This window comes from Danaus plexippus, chromosome 5 (genome assembly GCF_018135715.1).
Source record: "Danaus plexippus chromosome 5, MEX_DaPlex, whole genome shotgun sequence".
Lineage (NCBI taxonomy): Eukaryota > Metazoa > Arthropoda > Insecta > Lepidoptera > Nymphalidae > Danaus > Danaus plexippus.
This window is the reverse complement of record NC_083539.1, coordinates 8,650,178-8,667,510: the sequence shown is the minus strand read 5'-3', so window position 1 is coordinate 8,667,510 and position 17,333 is coordinate 8,650,178. Positions and strand designations below refer to the sequence as shown.

General features: G+C 38.9%; 1 protein-coding gene across 4 annotated transcripts in view; it reads right to left on the bottom strand.

The window, feature by feature from the left end:
- LOC116769287 (mothers against decapentaplegic homolog 6) overlaps positions 1-16,747 on the bottom strand; it is a 28,743-nt gene extending 11,996 nt beyond the window's left edge. For 2 of the 4 annotated variants that reach the window (XR_009753933.1, XM_061529476.1), the window contains exons 1-2: positions 7,630-8,341; positions 838-891 (exon numbers count right to left, since the gene is read on the bottom strand). Coding sequence is in view for 3 of the 4 variants with exons in the window: in XM_061529476.1 (XP_061385460.1) it covers positions 838-891; positions 7,630-7,900 (325 nt within the window). In the remaining variant the exon portion in view is untranslated. Of the gene's footprint in view, positions 1-837; positions 892-6,419; positions 6,878-7,629; positions 8,342-11,591 lie in introns of those variants that run through there. The other 2 variants (XM_061529477.1, XM_061529478.1) reach the window with 2 other exon arrangements.
- Positions 16,748-17,333: the final 586 nt, after the last annotated feature.

Here is a 17,333-nt window from a genome sequence, read left to right as displayed (position 1 = left end):
ACGGTGACATCAAAAGAACTACATACTACAGGACATATCTCAACGTTAAGTCACCCGAGATGACGACGTAATATTGAGAGAGATCTTCATCCAATGACCGTGTTCCCTGCAGGGTTGACGGACAGAGAAAAAACAGGCCGGTGAGAGCCGCTCTTAGTATTAATAATGTATGATGAAGATGGCGGCTGGCCGGGGAATGTGGACCACTGGCGGTGGAGCTGGCCTCGGGCTTCGGACCAGCACGGACGGCGGTAGAGACACAGATAAAACACACAGTCATATAAAACAATAGCCTCTGTTAAACTATTGTGCGTGTATATGTATTGGCGCATGTATCACTCAGAGCGCAGTGAGTGACCGTCGGTATTCAATTCAATGATAAGTTTGTTTGTTAAAATATCTTTATCTCTGTTAAGCTCAGTTTTAATGTGACGAGATAATATTCATGAGCCGTGTAAACTAGTAGTGTTTGTCACGGTACGATAATGTCGAAGTAGCCAGTAACGTATGATATCGATACACCGAGAAGATAAGAACGCTTATCGTCGACGTTGCTGTTTTGATTTCCCCCTCATAATATAAATATCGTACGTCAGTATCGACACGCCCGAGCACATCACTACGTATCCCTAATTTCCTGGAAGCTGGCCGGGCGCCGCGCACCGGCTCGCGGTCGCATTCCTCCATCTGCCGTGTTTTTCGTTTCCACATACAATCCCATGGGATAAGCCATTTTATATTATTACATTGTGAGTGAGAACGTACAGACCCTCCCTTGAGTAATTATTAATTATTGCCCACCGTGTGTATGACCCTATGTAAATAGTCTAAACTCACCTTTATGTTTGACGTCATCCATCGCTATCCGGCTGTAAGGAGGAGGAGGGGTTTCTGTAAACAAAACCAAAATATTAATATCCCGGTAACACATGTATTTTATCATATTATGTAATAAACATTTTTTGGATTTTAAATGTATTCATTTTATGAAGTCTCGTCTTTTTGTATGGACAAACAAAAAAGAAATTCGTATAATACCGACCGCAAGTTATTAAATTCGACGAATCCTTAATAAACCGAGTCACCCGCGAGACCCCAAAATAAAAGACCACTAAAACAAATAAGATCAGGTAGATTCGAACCAATTACGCCCTGTATCTTTCCCCGACCTATATTTTGACGCCGTAAGGAATTCGAGATTACCCTCATTTGCTAGCATTACCTTTTTTTAAAAGGATACCGATCGCAGTATGGTCTCAGCGTCGCGTGAATAAAGTAATAATATTATAGTCGATGATAATAATGTGTTCCATGCAATGCCAAACAATAAATTTACATCGTCTGCACATTATGAATAATGTATAATGTCCTAAATGAAGCGATTTTAATTCACGGTAACATTAGCGTCGTCCGAGGCACGCGCCGCCGCTCGCGGTCCTCAACCGAATTTCTTTAGCCATAACGATACGTTTGATTCAGTATTCATATGATCCTAGGGTGTGCTATGGTGGCGTGCGGCAAGCGGCGCCGGCGGCGGACGTGTGAGCTGTGAATATTTGTGTCCGCGGACTATAATCGAATACAAATAAACTCGGCACAATGTGATTCTGTAACCGCGGCGTTCGCTTCCACGAACTTTTTAACGGCGCATGCGCAAGAAATTTCTAAGCAATCTACAGAGTATGCACCTGCATGTTAAATCGGCGACGTCCGACATAAAAACTACTACACGACCAGGGCTATATGGAGATACTCGGAGATATGATAACGTACCCTAATATAAACTGCCAACAAACCACATTATAGTATTTACCATTACATATAATAATGACTCCAAAACACTTTACGATTCAGAATAATATCAATCGGATCTTCATGAGAGGAACGGGACAATGAAGGACAAGAAAACACTGTTCATGGCACTGTAAGGAACAGGAGTATGAAGAACCCGGGACACCTCATGGTGTGATGACAAGCTGACGTTTTATAGACAAGTAGCTTCCTAATTCAGAATAGCATTTAAGAAACTTACTATATGTATTTCAAAGAACATAAACTATATCACATTTTACCTACATTGAATGTTGCCATTCAAACCTGAATGAAATGTACTGTACCTTAAAAGTGACACGGTTTAAAATTACGATACGTCTTTATATATAGTGTTACAAAGATGGAGTCGACGAATAATGAACGAAGACGAAGATCGTGTACGAACTGACTAGTAGTATAAACTATAGTAGGGTAGGTGCAGTTTATGGACATGTACGTTACTGGATATATATAAAAAATATTTGGATAAATAATATTTAGTATCTTTGTGGACCATGTTAGTACTCGGGTCCCTTCCATAAGCCTGTACCTTGCGACACCGTCTTGAGAACCGGTCGTTCTAGTCTCCACAGTATTAATTGCTTTCAAAGTAAACTATTACAGATGAACAAGACGCCGAAGCGGTTAACAACACGTTCAGAAAATATCTTATCGAACAGAGATCGGACGTCAAGTGACAGGAGCTCGGAGAGCTAACGGCTGAACTGTGTTGTGTGTTGACTACTATACAACAATAACAGAGACGAGAACGAATAGACTGTACTAGCGTATAAGATTTACAATATTTAATTGATATACTATTATCATCAAGACTCGGATTATTCATCACCTGTGCACACAGCGAATAGCTCTCTTAGTATCTTGGATGGTTCGCATGTATTGACAAGGTTACTGCGAGTGCGCGTGCGCTGGGCGCGGGTCGCAGGTCGCAGGTCGCGACGTACGGCTCGCTTCCGACGTACGGCGGCAACAAACAACTTTAAAATTTAAAAAACTTTATAGGTTGCGTTCCGCTCGTCAAACGACAGAAATAGCCAGCCCGAATTATTATAGCACGCCGAGTGGCGCCGGCGGACCGCGGCCCACGCGCCCCCGCGGCCCCGCAGCCCTACACCGCACGCTCTGGACACGTCGTGATCGGTTTCAGTACCGACAGGAAGACAGCTGACAGCGGGACCATCGCTGGTGTGACATTCAATGAGAGTCACAAGCTGGCAATAGTACGCCTGCACAATCTACTGTCTACCCGCACTTTATATGAACTGTTTCGCCAAACCGCTCGTCGTCACATCCTAGACGAATTCAATAATAAAATAATAATTAAAAACATCTCAAAGAAATCTGACAAATTATTACGACCTGTGACGTTTATATCTTTATGTTTTTTTGTTATTAAGATGTAAACTAAAATTAAGAAGCTCACAATCAAAATAAATCTATAAAATCGTTCCACCGATTGTAAATTTTGATTATGTGTCGTAAAATACGATAAATTTACGTAAATACTTAAAAAAAAAAAACACGAGGAAATAATGGCGAGCGAGTTGTAAGGCGCCAGAGATGACGTCACGATCAACAGATCAGCCAGAGATCTAAATGTGGGAGGAGCGGCGGACACAGTCGGCAGTCGAGACTGGTACAGAGGAGCTAGTCGAGCCGCGCCGCTGTAGGCGGTGACCAGCTCCTCAGCAGGCGGACACACCTCACACTCATTATCATTGCGTGCTCAATGTTTTATTCATCACGTCTCCGTGGCTGCCGGTGACCACCTCCTCCGTCCTCCTCCGCAGTACTCTTCTATTACGTTTCAATTAATTAATTCCTTATTAAATGTTTGTGACATAACTCTCAAGTCATTAAAATTCATGATGATGTGTCTCGCCTTAAAAATAAAACACAGAGTTGGAAGTATCGAGACTGATACGAGACGCGAGATGAAATCATTCAGTCAAATGTTACTGCGAATGATTTATATGAAAAAAATAGATTTCAACGGTTTCGTTGGAAAGGAGCACGATTATTATTAATTGTAAATACGAACAGAGTTCAATATAATAAGTGATAAGTGTTATTATAACGTATAACACGATATACGACATTCTTAGGCTACAATAAAATTATACGAGACGGACGGCATTCGGTTTAAATTAATACTGAGAAATACAAGTTAAGCGTTATATAGAATACCTACTACAATCACTGTACATTACAATATAACTGTGGGGACATTTCCATCGAGTGACCTCTATATGTAGGAACAATAACAAACCAATAGTAAACTAATTATGATCGATAACTAGGGCTATGCTCGTAGTGTAGGTATATGTTGCGAGGCGCCTCACAGCTCACAAGCATTCATGAACAGTCATCGGACGTGTCACTTCCACAGACAAATTTTTGTTTGTCGGGGGCGGAGTATAAATTAAGGAATTAATAATGAAGTCTCGGATAAAAGAGGGACGGGAAGAACGTTACTACTGTAGAGATATCTCGTAGAACAAATATTCATGAACTACAAGTTACTACAACTGTTTGGATAACAGTTTTAAGAGCTTTACGGACACGCGAAATATATTTTATATATATATATATATTTTCTTTTATATAAAGCGAATTCCCTGTCAGGAGTGTGTCCTTTGAGACCATTCTGACAATGAACTGTCATTTATTAGTTAAGAATCTGGTTTTTTGTATTAAGTACAAATAAATTGAGGTAAATGACCTACAAACTATGAACAAAGGTTGTATTGTCGACAAACACGACGCCTGACGAACATTCCTCAGATACATTAAAGTCGTGTGAGTAGATTTGTACAAGCATTGATCGATTACCGGATAATGCGGATAATTGTTACAACTAACGAGACGAAAGCTATGTACTTGAGTGCAATCGGAGAGCAGTCTAGTGACTGACTGGTTGGGAAACAGTGAACAGGTGGAGGGAGAGAAGTGGTCAGTGAGGAAGAGGCAGGCGACGTATGAAATAATCTGCTCATATAAAATACTGATGGGAAATATCTCACAGAGACTCCGAGAAGTGAGTACAAAAATATTCACGCACATTAACTATACCTCGGACGTAAAGAGAAAACCATTCACAAAATTTACAAAGCGACCCGAAAACACGACCGGCCCAAAAAAAAATAACAAAAAACCGATCACGAGCATCGAGTTGAGCTTACGCAGTGCGGCGGACCTACCTGCGGCGGCGCACCCGGCCCGCGCCCCTCGGTCGACGCGACATGGCGCCGGCGCCAGGCCTCGGCGAGCAAATATGGCTAAATAAATATAGAGCACGCTCGGAGCGGACCAGCAGCTGGAGGACGGCGCGGCGGAGGGGCGACATCATTAACGAACCTTTGACACGGAGAGGCCGGACAGATTCACTGGTCTATGAGGTACGGGGCCCGAGATCTTTAAACCCGCGAGACTCCGGCTGTGTGCTCGATAAGATAAGAACCCTCCGTCCCCGCGACCCACGACCCGCAGCCCCGGCTCCATACGATCACTTTCGAGTGTGTACAGTTCGAATATCGTTTGAATTCTCTACCATGAATCACGGTCACCGAAATAGATTATTACCCATTAACATATTCGCTAAACTACACGGAGAGGAGCCTCTCCCACGAACCGCTGCATCTTAACATATAGAGTCAAGTGATTGGGTCACCCTCGGGAACAGCGGCTACCGACCGTCAATGGTAATAAATATCATTTGGCGTAATCAGAAAACGTTCATTAAATGGACCGAGTGTGAGGAAACTGCTCCTTGAGACTGAGACGGTCCAGATCGCACGACTAACGTTATATCTTTTTATATAATAGTTGAAATACTTGTCTCGAGTCACGTATTCGATGAAAAACTTTTATTTATTATAAGAATGCGTGTGCGCACACGATCGCTGCGGGAAGTGGGAACCCGCCGTGAAAGTTGACGATAGAAGTAACAGTCGAGACGAGTCCTGGAGTCCAGGAGCTCGGGGAGTCGGAGACGACTACCCGAGCCAGTGCCAGTATGTATAAAAAGCAAGTGAATTAATCATCAAAAATAAACGATGCGAAATATCGAGGCAATTAACATACAGTTTTGTGAGCGGTTGATGGATGTTTTGACGATTATAATGAAGGAAACCGAGAGAATGACGAAAGAAAACTTGAATCCACAGTCGGACCATTCATGGACTGGACACATAAATAACACTGACAATATGAAGGCTTTCAGTTGTGACGACCAACATCGGGCCTATTTAACTATAATAACATTTTAAACGAATTACAAGCATTGTACATACAAACATTAATTATATAAGGAGTTCAAAAAGTTTCTGTATCATATAAACGTGTCAGTGTTATTATATTTTATAAGGTTCAACCGTGTTGGTTCAATACTGTGTGGAGGTTAAGAGAAACGTATCATGATTTAGTGTAACACGCTGCTGAACTCGCATCACATCGTACTTGGACATGTAATTAATTAAAGGAAACAGAGGTTGACGCGCCTCACATGTTAAACTGATAAAGGTTCAGTATTTGGTGGCTTTCTTCTTAATTACTATGCTAAGCGCGGCGTCAACACACCTACGTACCGCGTCCCGAGTGTAAGCAGGTCCGTAGTACGAGGCCGTGGGCAGCGGACACGGTAGGCGACAGCACGACGAGACGTGCGTGAGATCCGACGACGCGGACGTCTTCCGACATTGCCTCGTTTTATTTGGACACGTTTCGTTCGACCATCATTACAATATTAATTTGTAACATGTAACTCTCAGTGTATAATGTACGGTTTGACTACGGTCACGTAGTATGTGTTGTGAGTGTGTGGAGCGAGGACCGAGGTTGCATTACATTCAGCATGTGTCTGTAGTGTGTAGTGTGTACAGAGCCGGCGGCCGGCGCAGCTCCATCGCTGGCGAATTAAAAAGTTAACGGTCTGTTGTTGGGCGCGCCGAGCGTCGCGGCACAGCGGCGCCAGCGACGCGACCTTGTCTAGTTATCGCGAGCGAGTGACCCTCGCACACGCAGATTAGGTGCTCTCACACACTTCACCTACGACGACGCGACACGACACGGAACAGACACGACAATCACACACTCGAATATACAAACTCAAACGCACCGGCTTCCTATACACGACGAATAGTGATCGGGAGTCGGGACGACTTGTTGATTGATACAACTTACGTTAAATACTGTTCGAAACTTCGTATCGCAGAGATAACTTCAAAACAACGATACTGATCAGTTAATAATAAAACAAATAAGATATGATATGTATCTGCATAAACATCGTGCGTGTAACGAACCTCCCGATGTTGTAGTCGGTTAATAGAATTTAAAGTGACCTTTCGTAATTCGGTAACATGCACTCGACTCGATCTAAGACGACCGCTGATGTCACAGTCTATAAATAGAGTCAAGCGCCAATGTTTACAATACACTCGGGGGATGGTCCTCACTAGTGTAGAGCGAAGATACCGGAACGGATCGAGGAGGACGGGAGTGGAGGAGAGGGCGAAAGGAGAGAAAGATTGGAAGACGGGGAGGTGACGACCGGCACTGACAGAACACGGTCAGGAAGACGGACCACGAGAACGATACGAACGGAGCGGGTGATGATAATGTACACACGACCATAACTTGGCAGAAACTCAACTCACGACGTCAAGATAAACACACAAATAGGACGCGATAAGGTTCATCCTGATACTCGACACATTCGGCGCACGACCATCACACACACCAGAGACGAGTGTGGGGTGAGAGGTTCACTTGTTGATCCGGGGCTCGGACACGTACCGGGCTCACAGAGGCGACTGTAGTGGTAGGGGTTGCAGCACCGATGGTCGCAGCAATGCGGCAGGCGGCGCAGCTCAGCCAGGTCTCCGAGGTCTGGGTAGCGGAAGACGCGGGCCGCCGCCAGCCGCAGCGCCGGTGAGGCGTCCGGCACACAAGCCGCGCCGGCGGGGCCCGCGTCCAGGGCTCGCGCCAGGCCGCGCAGCTGGTCGTCGGAGACGGAGGGCGCGCCGCCCGCCGCCAGCCGCCGCCGCAGGGCGCGTCTCCGGAACATCACATGTCACGAGCCGAGCGCTCGCCCGCGCCGCGCGCTCCGGCCGCTCTGCCGACACGACATCACTCGCCGCGTGCGGCCTCTCTACTGACTCCACACTCCACACTCCTCGCTGCACGGCGCGACACCTGCACTCGTCGTTTTCCCCGTCTCCGTCTCCTAGCGTCTTTATTTATTTTTTCCCCGAGCGCCGCGTCTCGACCGTTCATCTGCCTTTGTCGACATTTCCTCCTATCGATCTCTGTAATGACACACGTGTCCGGATGTTCGTCTGTTTTTTCACTACCTCTATACACCCGTCTTATCTGTCTATTACGTGACTACACCTTTTTTAACCGGTCTTGTTTATGATTCGTCCTATAATAAAATTGTTAATACATATTACATAGTATCCGAAAAACAATTTAAAAAAAAACACTTTTTCTTTGGTACGGGAAAGATAAACAACTCAATAATTAATATTTGATTTATAGAAATATACATAAAAAAGGTCATATAATAATTCTGCTCGAATACTAACTAAGGTTTCGAAATGTTAACGAATTTCATAATTTTAACAGTTCAGCTCATATGAGCTAGTATAGTATGGTATATAGTTATATATCATACTTGTATAATTAAATGAATATTATTTTTTAACCATCTGTAATTTATTCTTTAGCCTGATCGAGACACTGACTTTGATATTAAAATATGATTAAGATCTCCCTACAACAGCGCAGCGCTCCTCCGGCTGGCAACCCCGTCCGGTGTGGAGCGGGGCGGCGGGGCGGCGGGCGAGGAGGTGTCCGGGGGTCAGGGGGACGGGGGGGTCGTCTGGCGCCACCGGCGGCGTCAGGTGCGCGCACGTGTGTGCGTGCGGCGCCATCGACACACGCGACACACTGTCCTCCGACTACCGATATCATGATAGCTAACATGTTATGATCTCTCAGAGACAGAAAGTGAGGACGGCTGAACTACTCGCCTAATGTTAATACTCATTTATATATAAGAGGAGTCTATTATATATGAATGTAACCGACAACATCTCGAGCACGTCTCTACCGCAGCTCTTAAGGAAACGCCTAGGACTTTTATCACTGGCGAGTGTGTACCGCGTCGAACCGACTTGTGTTGACAGTTGTACATATGTTAGTCTAGTGTTCGGTGAGAGTACTCATGTTGCGAGTGTACCGACAATATAAGGGTGTCGTGTCTGTGTGAGTGTTGTTCTGTGTCAGTCAGGCAGGCGGAATGCAGGCGGCGACATGCATCACGCCAATAAATAACATCGCGGCAACATCGCTAGATAACTGGACGGATCTCACATCTCCCGCTCACCGGCGAGTAGCGACCGAAACTGAACCTTAGACACTACCGGCACTGGCCGGCCGTTTACATCAATGGACCATGGAACTATATGTTTGTCCTATGATAGTATTGTTGCCACATTCTCCTCACACTAAACGCTAGGAGGCTTTACCAGCCGCCTGTGTTCGACAAACATTTTAAGAGTAATGGCGCTGTATTAAATACTCATTTGAAACCGAGTCTGGACTATCAGATGCGAGTGCGTCATTAATGATATGTCAGGAGAGGACGGCGGTAAACAATATAAAACTATTTTAGACTGTGCGGATTTATGATGTTTTTTTTTCTATTAAAGATAATATTACTTCCTCGCGTTATGTCTTTATTTCAGTATAAAACCACGCGATTATATTTAAATTATTCCATAGTCAACCGTATGCAGTGGACTGTAGAAAACAAACTTGAGAAAATATTATTATACTATATTGGATGAGAGTTAAATAAACAATTAAATAACTATATATACATAGGTTTTCCAATTTTTACTCTATTAAATGTTTAATAGGATCTGAAAGATCATGAACTGTAACTAATTTTGTCGTTAAAAAAAACAATGAATTTAAGATTACCGATAGACTCAATAAATAATGTATGACATTCTAGCCAGTTAACACAGAATCATGAACTATAGACAAATATGATAAAAAGCAAACTAAATACACTGAACAACCTTATAGCATATATTTATTTTTATCTTATTAAAGCCATGACCACATCGCATTATAAAACTTTAAAAGCTCTGCTATAAAACACAATGCTGTCTAGTTTTGATGTAGGTTACATGAGAACTTAGTTCAGCGAACATGTAACAGAGGGCGCGCCTGATAAAATACTTTTATAAGTTAGGGGAACGAAATACAAAATATCTTTAATAGAATACATATTTTTTTAATGTAATATTATGTACTCTATGAAAATTGTGAAATTTTCGATATGTTTAGTTACTTTGAGGTAAATAAATAGAGTAAATAATGAAAATTTTGTGCATTTTTAATACTGGCCCTTTTTTTGAAAGAAAATATATGATAAGACACACAAAGAAAATTTAATGACGTTGAAATGTTAGCAAGATTGCTAAAATATATTTTACAGAAGAAAATATAATAAAACATGTCTTACAATCATAAAAAAAATTTTGCTGGCAGCCATTCGTACTGTTGAGGTGAAATAATAAATTATTACAGGAGTGTTTGAATTTAAAACTATAAAAAAGTATGCATTACCAGTGTATTAATTTTTTTTTTGTTATGAATTATATATAAACTTAACGTCAATGATTTATAATAACCAAAGCTACCAGAAACATCGAAACATTTGTGGCGGTGTAAGTTGTTTACACATTAAATTTTATATCATAATGTTTCATTATTATATTCATCTGTTAAACAACTTCTACCGACCCCTTCATACCTAAATCATCAATAGCCATCCGTATTTCTTTTAAAAATTGCGTATCACGAACACAGTTCACATTAAAAAAGTTTTTAATTCACATTCCATCAGTGACGCGTTACCGTAGCGAGCGCGAACCGAGCAATGGCGGGAAACAAGCGACAACAGCTATTTATATGGACGATTTACTCAATGAAAAGACACAATTTGAGTGACAAATAATTGTTTTATTATAAAAAGCTGATTGTAGTGTAAAAATAAATAATTATATCTAAATTGCTAATACACATTTTAATTGTAAAATTTATTGTGTTAAAAAAAATATAGAAGTGCTTACTACAGAATAAAAAAAATTACTAATTACACGGCAGTAAACAAAGTTTTTTATTTTTGTCGGTACTAAAATTCTAATAGTTCTTTAACGTACTATTATTATCGATTTTTTTATTTTAAACAATAAAATATATATCCATACTTATAACTATACTTCTTTTACAAAATATGTATATTTAAACAAGCTGTGTGTATAATGAAACGCGAGACCCGTTGAAGTCTTTAAGACTCCCTATACTCAAGCGGATTGAATAACGATGTGATGCTTACAAAATTAAATAGTAATATAGGATGGATAAAAGATTAAAAAAAAAAAATATACAAAAATAAATTATAATGACAACATAAAAATATATGTATTATGTAAATAATTTTTATAGGTTTTTAATGTTTTTAAGTACTGTACCTTTCTGCTGGATAAATTCTGATTTTTATATTTTTACAAATCTATAATTTTAAGAAAAACTTAAAATACAAGAGAGAAGTCACCACATCCAGCTAGTATAGTGATGAAGAGTCAACTGTCAAGTCCCTGAGGCGGGTCAACAATGGCTGTAAAGTGTAATGTATCTCTCATTCAGAGCGAGATATCCTTTATACATTTTATGAGTACCTGAGCCTGCATGAGATTGGCATCCGTTGACCGTCGTCGCGTCGTCGTCGCGTCGTCGCCGTGTCGTCGCGGCTCCGTCGCCGGGCCGTCGGGCGTCACCCCGCTTCAATAACTGTACTGATTTTTGGCTTTGGTTTTCTTTATCAAAAATTGTTTTCGTCTGTTCTTGTAACATCTACCAGTCCAAGAGAATATAGTAACTGTAACTTACTTTATTTTCCATACAAAATATTTATACAATGACCAAAACTTAGGTACATCGGCTTCTATTATAATTTCGTTGAAAATGTTTAATAGTTAAATGTGAATTTAATAATAAAGAGTTGTAGGCCCTATTCCTAGAGCATCGACTGTCAACGTTAAATCTGTAAAATTTAATGACACGTGTCACATCACTAGTCACTACGGATTAAAGTTTTAGTGATATTGCAAACAATAAGATGTAAATAAATTAATACTATTGATCTGTAAATATGTATCAATTAATATTTAGGTATGTTTCAAAACATTTTTTAAGAAGCCTGACTGATTGCAATATGCTGCACTATTGCTGCACCTATTCTGACATAAAAGTGACAGTTGACAAACAGACATTCACTAAAATATTATCCAATTTCTAGTAATCCAACTCTGTAGATTTTGCATTAATATGTTGGTGTTCCGTCATAACACATGTCCAAATAAATTGATGTCTCAATTGGCTAAACATATCTGTTAAAAAAAAAACTGCGAGTTTTCACCAGAATATTCAGACATTCCTACAATCTTCGAAGTTACAGTACAAAGTAGTTATATAGTTCGGTATGAACATATTTTTAGACAAAAACTCATACATGTTACATTGTTTACTGCAGAAGTATACAGCAGTTTGTATATTTCATCGAGATATATTTTTCGTATAATTTCCAATAAGTATATGATTTTTTAATGATCGTGATCGATGAGGAGCAGCCACGAAACATTGTTAGTCATCGATGAATTATTAAAATGTTTTGTTTACGTTCGGAACACGTTAACTATCATATTATAAGTAACAGGCATCTCCCTCACACAAGTATTGAAGTATATTTGATGAAGCGTGCTGAAACTTATTACAATTATACATGAATAAACTGACAATAAACACTAGTAGTTTTCTATCCGATATTCTTTTAAAATATAAGATCTCTTATACTGTATTTCATTAAAAGTTCTGTTCTGAAAAATGTTCAAAAGATAAATAAACATAGAGACTAATAATGAAGTTCAGGGTGTCACTCAGATAATACATAAATGTAACGCAAAACATTCAGTGAGTGACATAAAGTGATATTAGCACGCGAGAGTCGAGACTAGACGTAAGACGCCTGTGAGACGCGGCCGGCGGCGCGGGCGGCGAGCGGCGGCCGTCGACATGGCGGCGGACGGCGTTGCAGCAAAAACATCTTATTTTTAATATTATACCCATCGTTACAAGATACAAAGCCATTCTGATACACCTCACTCACGTCAACGACCAGAGTGAGCGTTCCTATATTCAAGATTTTCAAATCATATCATTATATGTCACGAGTAAATTAAGCCAGTTAACAAATCAATCAATCGACCGTGAAAACACAAGAGGATCTAAAGAAGACGATTGTTTACGTCTCCGACGACCGTATATCGTCCTAATGTCCTGATTTGGAGCTTATTTTGTGAGTTATTGGGTGCGTTTCACCTTATTTTTTTCTAAAATGATATCGTTCGAAGACAGCGCCACCGTGGCGAGCTTTGGCGCCAAATTCGGGCGCCATGTTGCTACATTCATATGATGGTCGACAATAAAACAATTTGAGTCCGTCCATTTAATAGCTGGATACTGCAGCTCGTGTACATCAGAAGTATTAATTATTATCATTATTTACCTCGAATGAAATAACTGACTGAATATTTATAATGGATGTTGGACATTCCGAAATCATTTCGTTCACAGATACAGAAGTTTACAGTTTTAATATTACATTCGCAATAAGGCGATGATTATAGCACACTAATAAATAATAATTGTTTATATTGTATGATGCATAAGTGGGGCGCCAGTGAGGCTCGAGACGGCTAGCAGCCCCGGAAGTTGATAACGGGAAGGGGAGGAATCGATAAGTGATCCCCTAATTTATATCAAACAGGCATCCAAGATACTATGCATTGCAAACACTCATAAAACTTGGACACCCGCGTGTGGCCATGGAACACAACAAAGAAAGACACGAAAAAGGTTTTATATGTTTGTTTTTGTAACATTGACACCTACCTCAGTATTAGCAATGTTGGCATAGAACTTTGTGATTAGGTAAATTATATCATTGGGTGGAATATGAATGTCTCATTATTAAAAGTAAATATGTATACTATTTAAGTTTTTAGGTACAAGGATGTTTATATAATATTAATATGTAATTTTAAAAAAAGAGGATATTTTTCTCTATTGCTTGATTTTTTAACATTTTGACAGCTAAATGAGAACAGCTGTATGAGTGCAGCAAGGTAAGGGTTTCGTGTCATTCAGCCCGCTCACCGCTGTTGTAGCGGCTGTGTGAGGTGTCGGCAGAGAGTCGGGCCGGTCTCGGCGCCGGCGCGACGTTCGCTTCTCTACACATTTTTATTTTTAATTATTCCTCTTTTATAACCCATGTCGAATAACTGGCAATACACTTCGCATACGAATTATGACGCGCGCTTCAAGAATGCAAATAAATTTAAACTTTGTAGAACATTATTTGTAATGAACTGTATAATATTTTATATTATATATACAGTATCGTCAATATACACATTGTATTGGAATATCAATCAAACTAATCTCATATATTTCTTGATGTAACAAATAAAATTATTATACATATTAGCTTACTTTTGGCAACACAGTTTTTTATGTCTTGAGAATAAATATTTGCACGTTGAGAATTATAAGATGATTAATAAAAACAAATTAGTTAAGAATGTTAATGACTCGGAAAAAAGTTTGTTTTTTAGACTCTCAGCTATGAGCTACCTGAATGTTACCATAATATACACTTCAAATATAACTATAAATGTGAAAGATTCTCTACAATATTTGAGCAGTTCGCAAGAAAATTTGGTACAGCCATGAGTGCAGATCGGCAAGTAAAATCTGTCTTTGACTATCTGTATGAATAAAGCCCGGCCACAAACAACGAGACAAAGTCAACGAGCAATTGAACCTTTACACACTTTGACTGATTAATTTAGATCGTATAATGATAATATAATATAGATATATTATAATAGGTACCCACGCCCCGATTAATAGATGGATCGCAACAAACATGTAATGTAACAAATATTCGTTTCACCCTAATATAATTCTATTTCGGTCCCCAACTGCCGCTCCAGCCGCCCCTTGGCGCCGTCCTTTTAACAACCGTCTTTGCTTTTACATTAAACAAAAAATCTAGTCACAACTTCAAATGACATTCATATGCCGTTCAAAAACACTTAATAATTTAAAAAAATGTTTTAAAAATCTGTATTTCTTTACTTTGACGATAAATTTCAAAGTACAAATAACTATGATTGAATCGTCAATATTAGGAATAAAATGTAAAAATTCTTTATTAATATCTTTGTGGATGTATGAAGTATGTAAATTGCTACCGGTCAAGTGTATGATTGTTTATTGTTGACATGTTTACAACTGACGTCGCTCGCGGCGTCCTTGAGTCGCCGTCTCCCTCTCGACTTTTGTTTATTTTTCGTATGCTCTATGACATTATATAATGTAATACAAATGGATAATAATGTTTAATGTACTACTCAAACATTTACATGAGAGATAATTTTGTATACCAATAAAGTTAAACATGAAGTGAACAGCGCTCCGCGACAACAATGTGCTGTATAATGTTAAGACAGTAGATATATAACGTGGTTACGAATGTATTTGTATTTTTTAAATTATATATTTTTATTTCTTTCCTTCATTTCTCTAAAATATTTACTTTAAGTTTGCTCTATTTGTGAATCTTCATTTATTATAGAAAATAAACCAACTCGTGATCTTTATATCTTCGCGTGTCTGTTTGATGAAAAAAAATTGTTTGAAAATCAGCGTCCGAAACATTACACTGACTGTCAGTGTGTCAGCGACTGACATATCAATGGTTTCTAGAATTTTCCCTAGTGATGTAAACACTTTTTTTAGATTTAACTTTCTTATTGTAATCTATTTCTTAATTTTTATCTCAAATGGTTTTCCATAATTGGCCGGAGGATTTCGTTTTCTCACGTAAAGGAATATAGTTAAAGTCACATTTTGAATGTTGAAAAAATTTTGTGTCACGAATAATTCATTCCTTCAAAACGTTTGTAACCGTCGAAATACATCCGAAACGTGTCCCTGTCGTCATGTATGACCGATGATATTATAATAATGTTATAAAGCGGAACATTTATGAATGAAAAACTTTTAACTATGTAGCCTGTGGGTAGCTACGAACTATGAACCGAGACGATACAAACTTGAGGTAAAAGTATTGACAGAGTAAAGTTGTAAAACATCAACGTAAAGTATTATTAAAGTATTATATACAATGAATATATTCACATGATTAGGTCGATCGAATGAAGCGGGACGTGGCCGGCCCCGGACTGTGAAGGAACCAGTCAATGTATTAAATATTGTCTCATAGTCATCTGTCAGTACACATAACGATGTTTTTATTAAAATAAAGTCGTCAATGTTATCGTTACTTTAGTAATTTAAGTCAACATGTAACAATGTGAAATTTATTTTAAATGAAGCAATTTTCTCGTGGTGAGCTACCCACTAATAATTATCACAAAATATAATTTATTTGGCGACCATTTTTACGAGCTGATGAAAGACACAGGTGCTTTGTTGAGGACATTGACTTTTATTTTACTTTATTTACCCTTATATTATAAACATGAGTTTGTCTGCGGCTTTGCTCTTTGAGTGAGGCGTCATTATCTTAATGAAGTTGAGCATTTTTGAGCATAATGGAACTACCTCAGGACAATATCTTTTTGTTTAAAACAATAATGTGAAATTCGGCATTTTATCGACGGAGAAAAAGCGTAACAAAAATAAAATTGAATTGGGAACTTCCTTTTTTTTATATCTTTTAGAAAGTAATCTAGGTTACTCCTACCAGTAAAGAAAATTTCTTTCAAAATCGGTTTAGACTGAGATAATCAGAGATTAGCCAACACGAAGAAGTATACAGAAATAAAAAGAGCGACAAAAATTATATAATATATATAATAATATATATATTCATAAGTGTTTTGTGAAAAAATCTGTTAATTTGTAATATCAGACACTTTAATTCCATTAATTAGTACAATACTTCACGTTGTTAAAGATTTGTATTTTATAATAATGGAAATTAAGACGGACATATATTACGTTCTTGTGTCCTCCCCTTTACAATAGCCGTTTATATAAAGATGCGTTCAATTTGTTACCTGTAATAACATTAATCTATACAGACTGTCTGTCATTATGATATATCTTATACCTACCTTCTTGTTTACAATTTAGAATATTGATAATAATAAAATAGTAATAATCTTTGCACGCATCAAGGCCACATTTAAAACAAACGACCAATAAAATAACCTTTATTTGAAAGATCGACTTATTAATATGATTTTATAAATCTATCAAGTTGGACCGGACGAATATTAACCAACATAATACTTCTGAAGATGATAAAATTGCCATTAAGTGGACTAAGA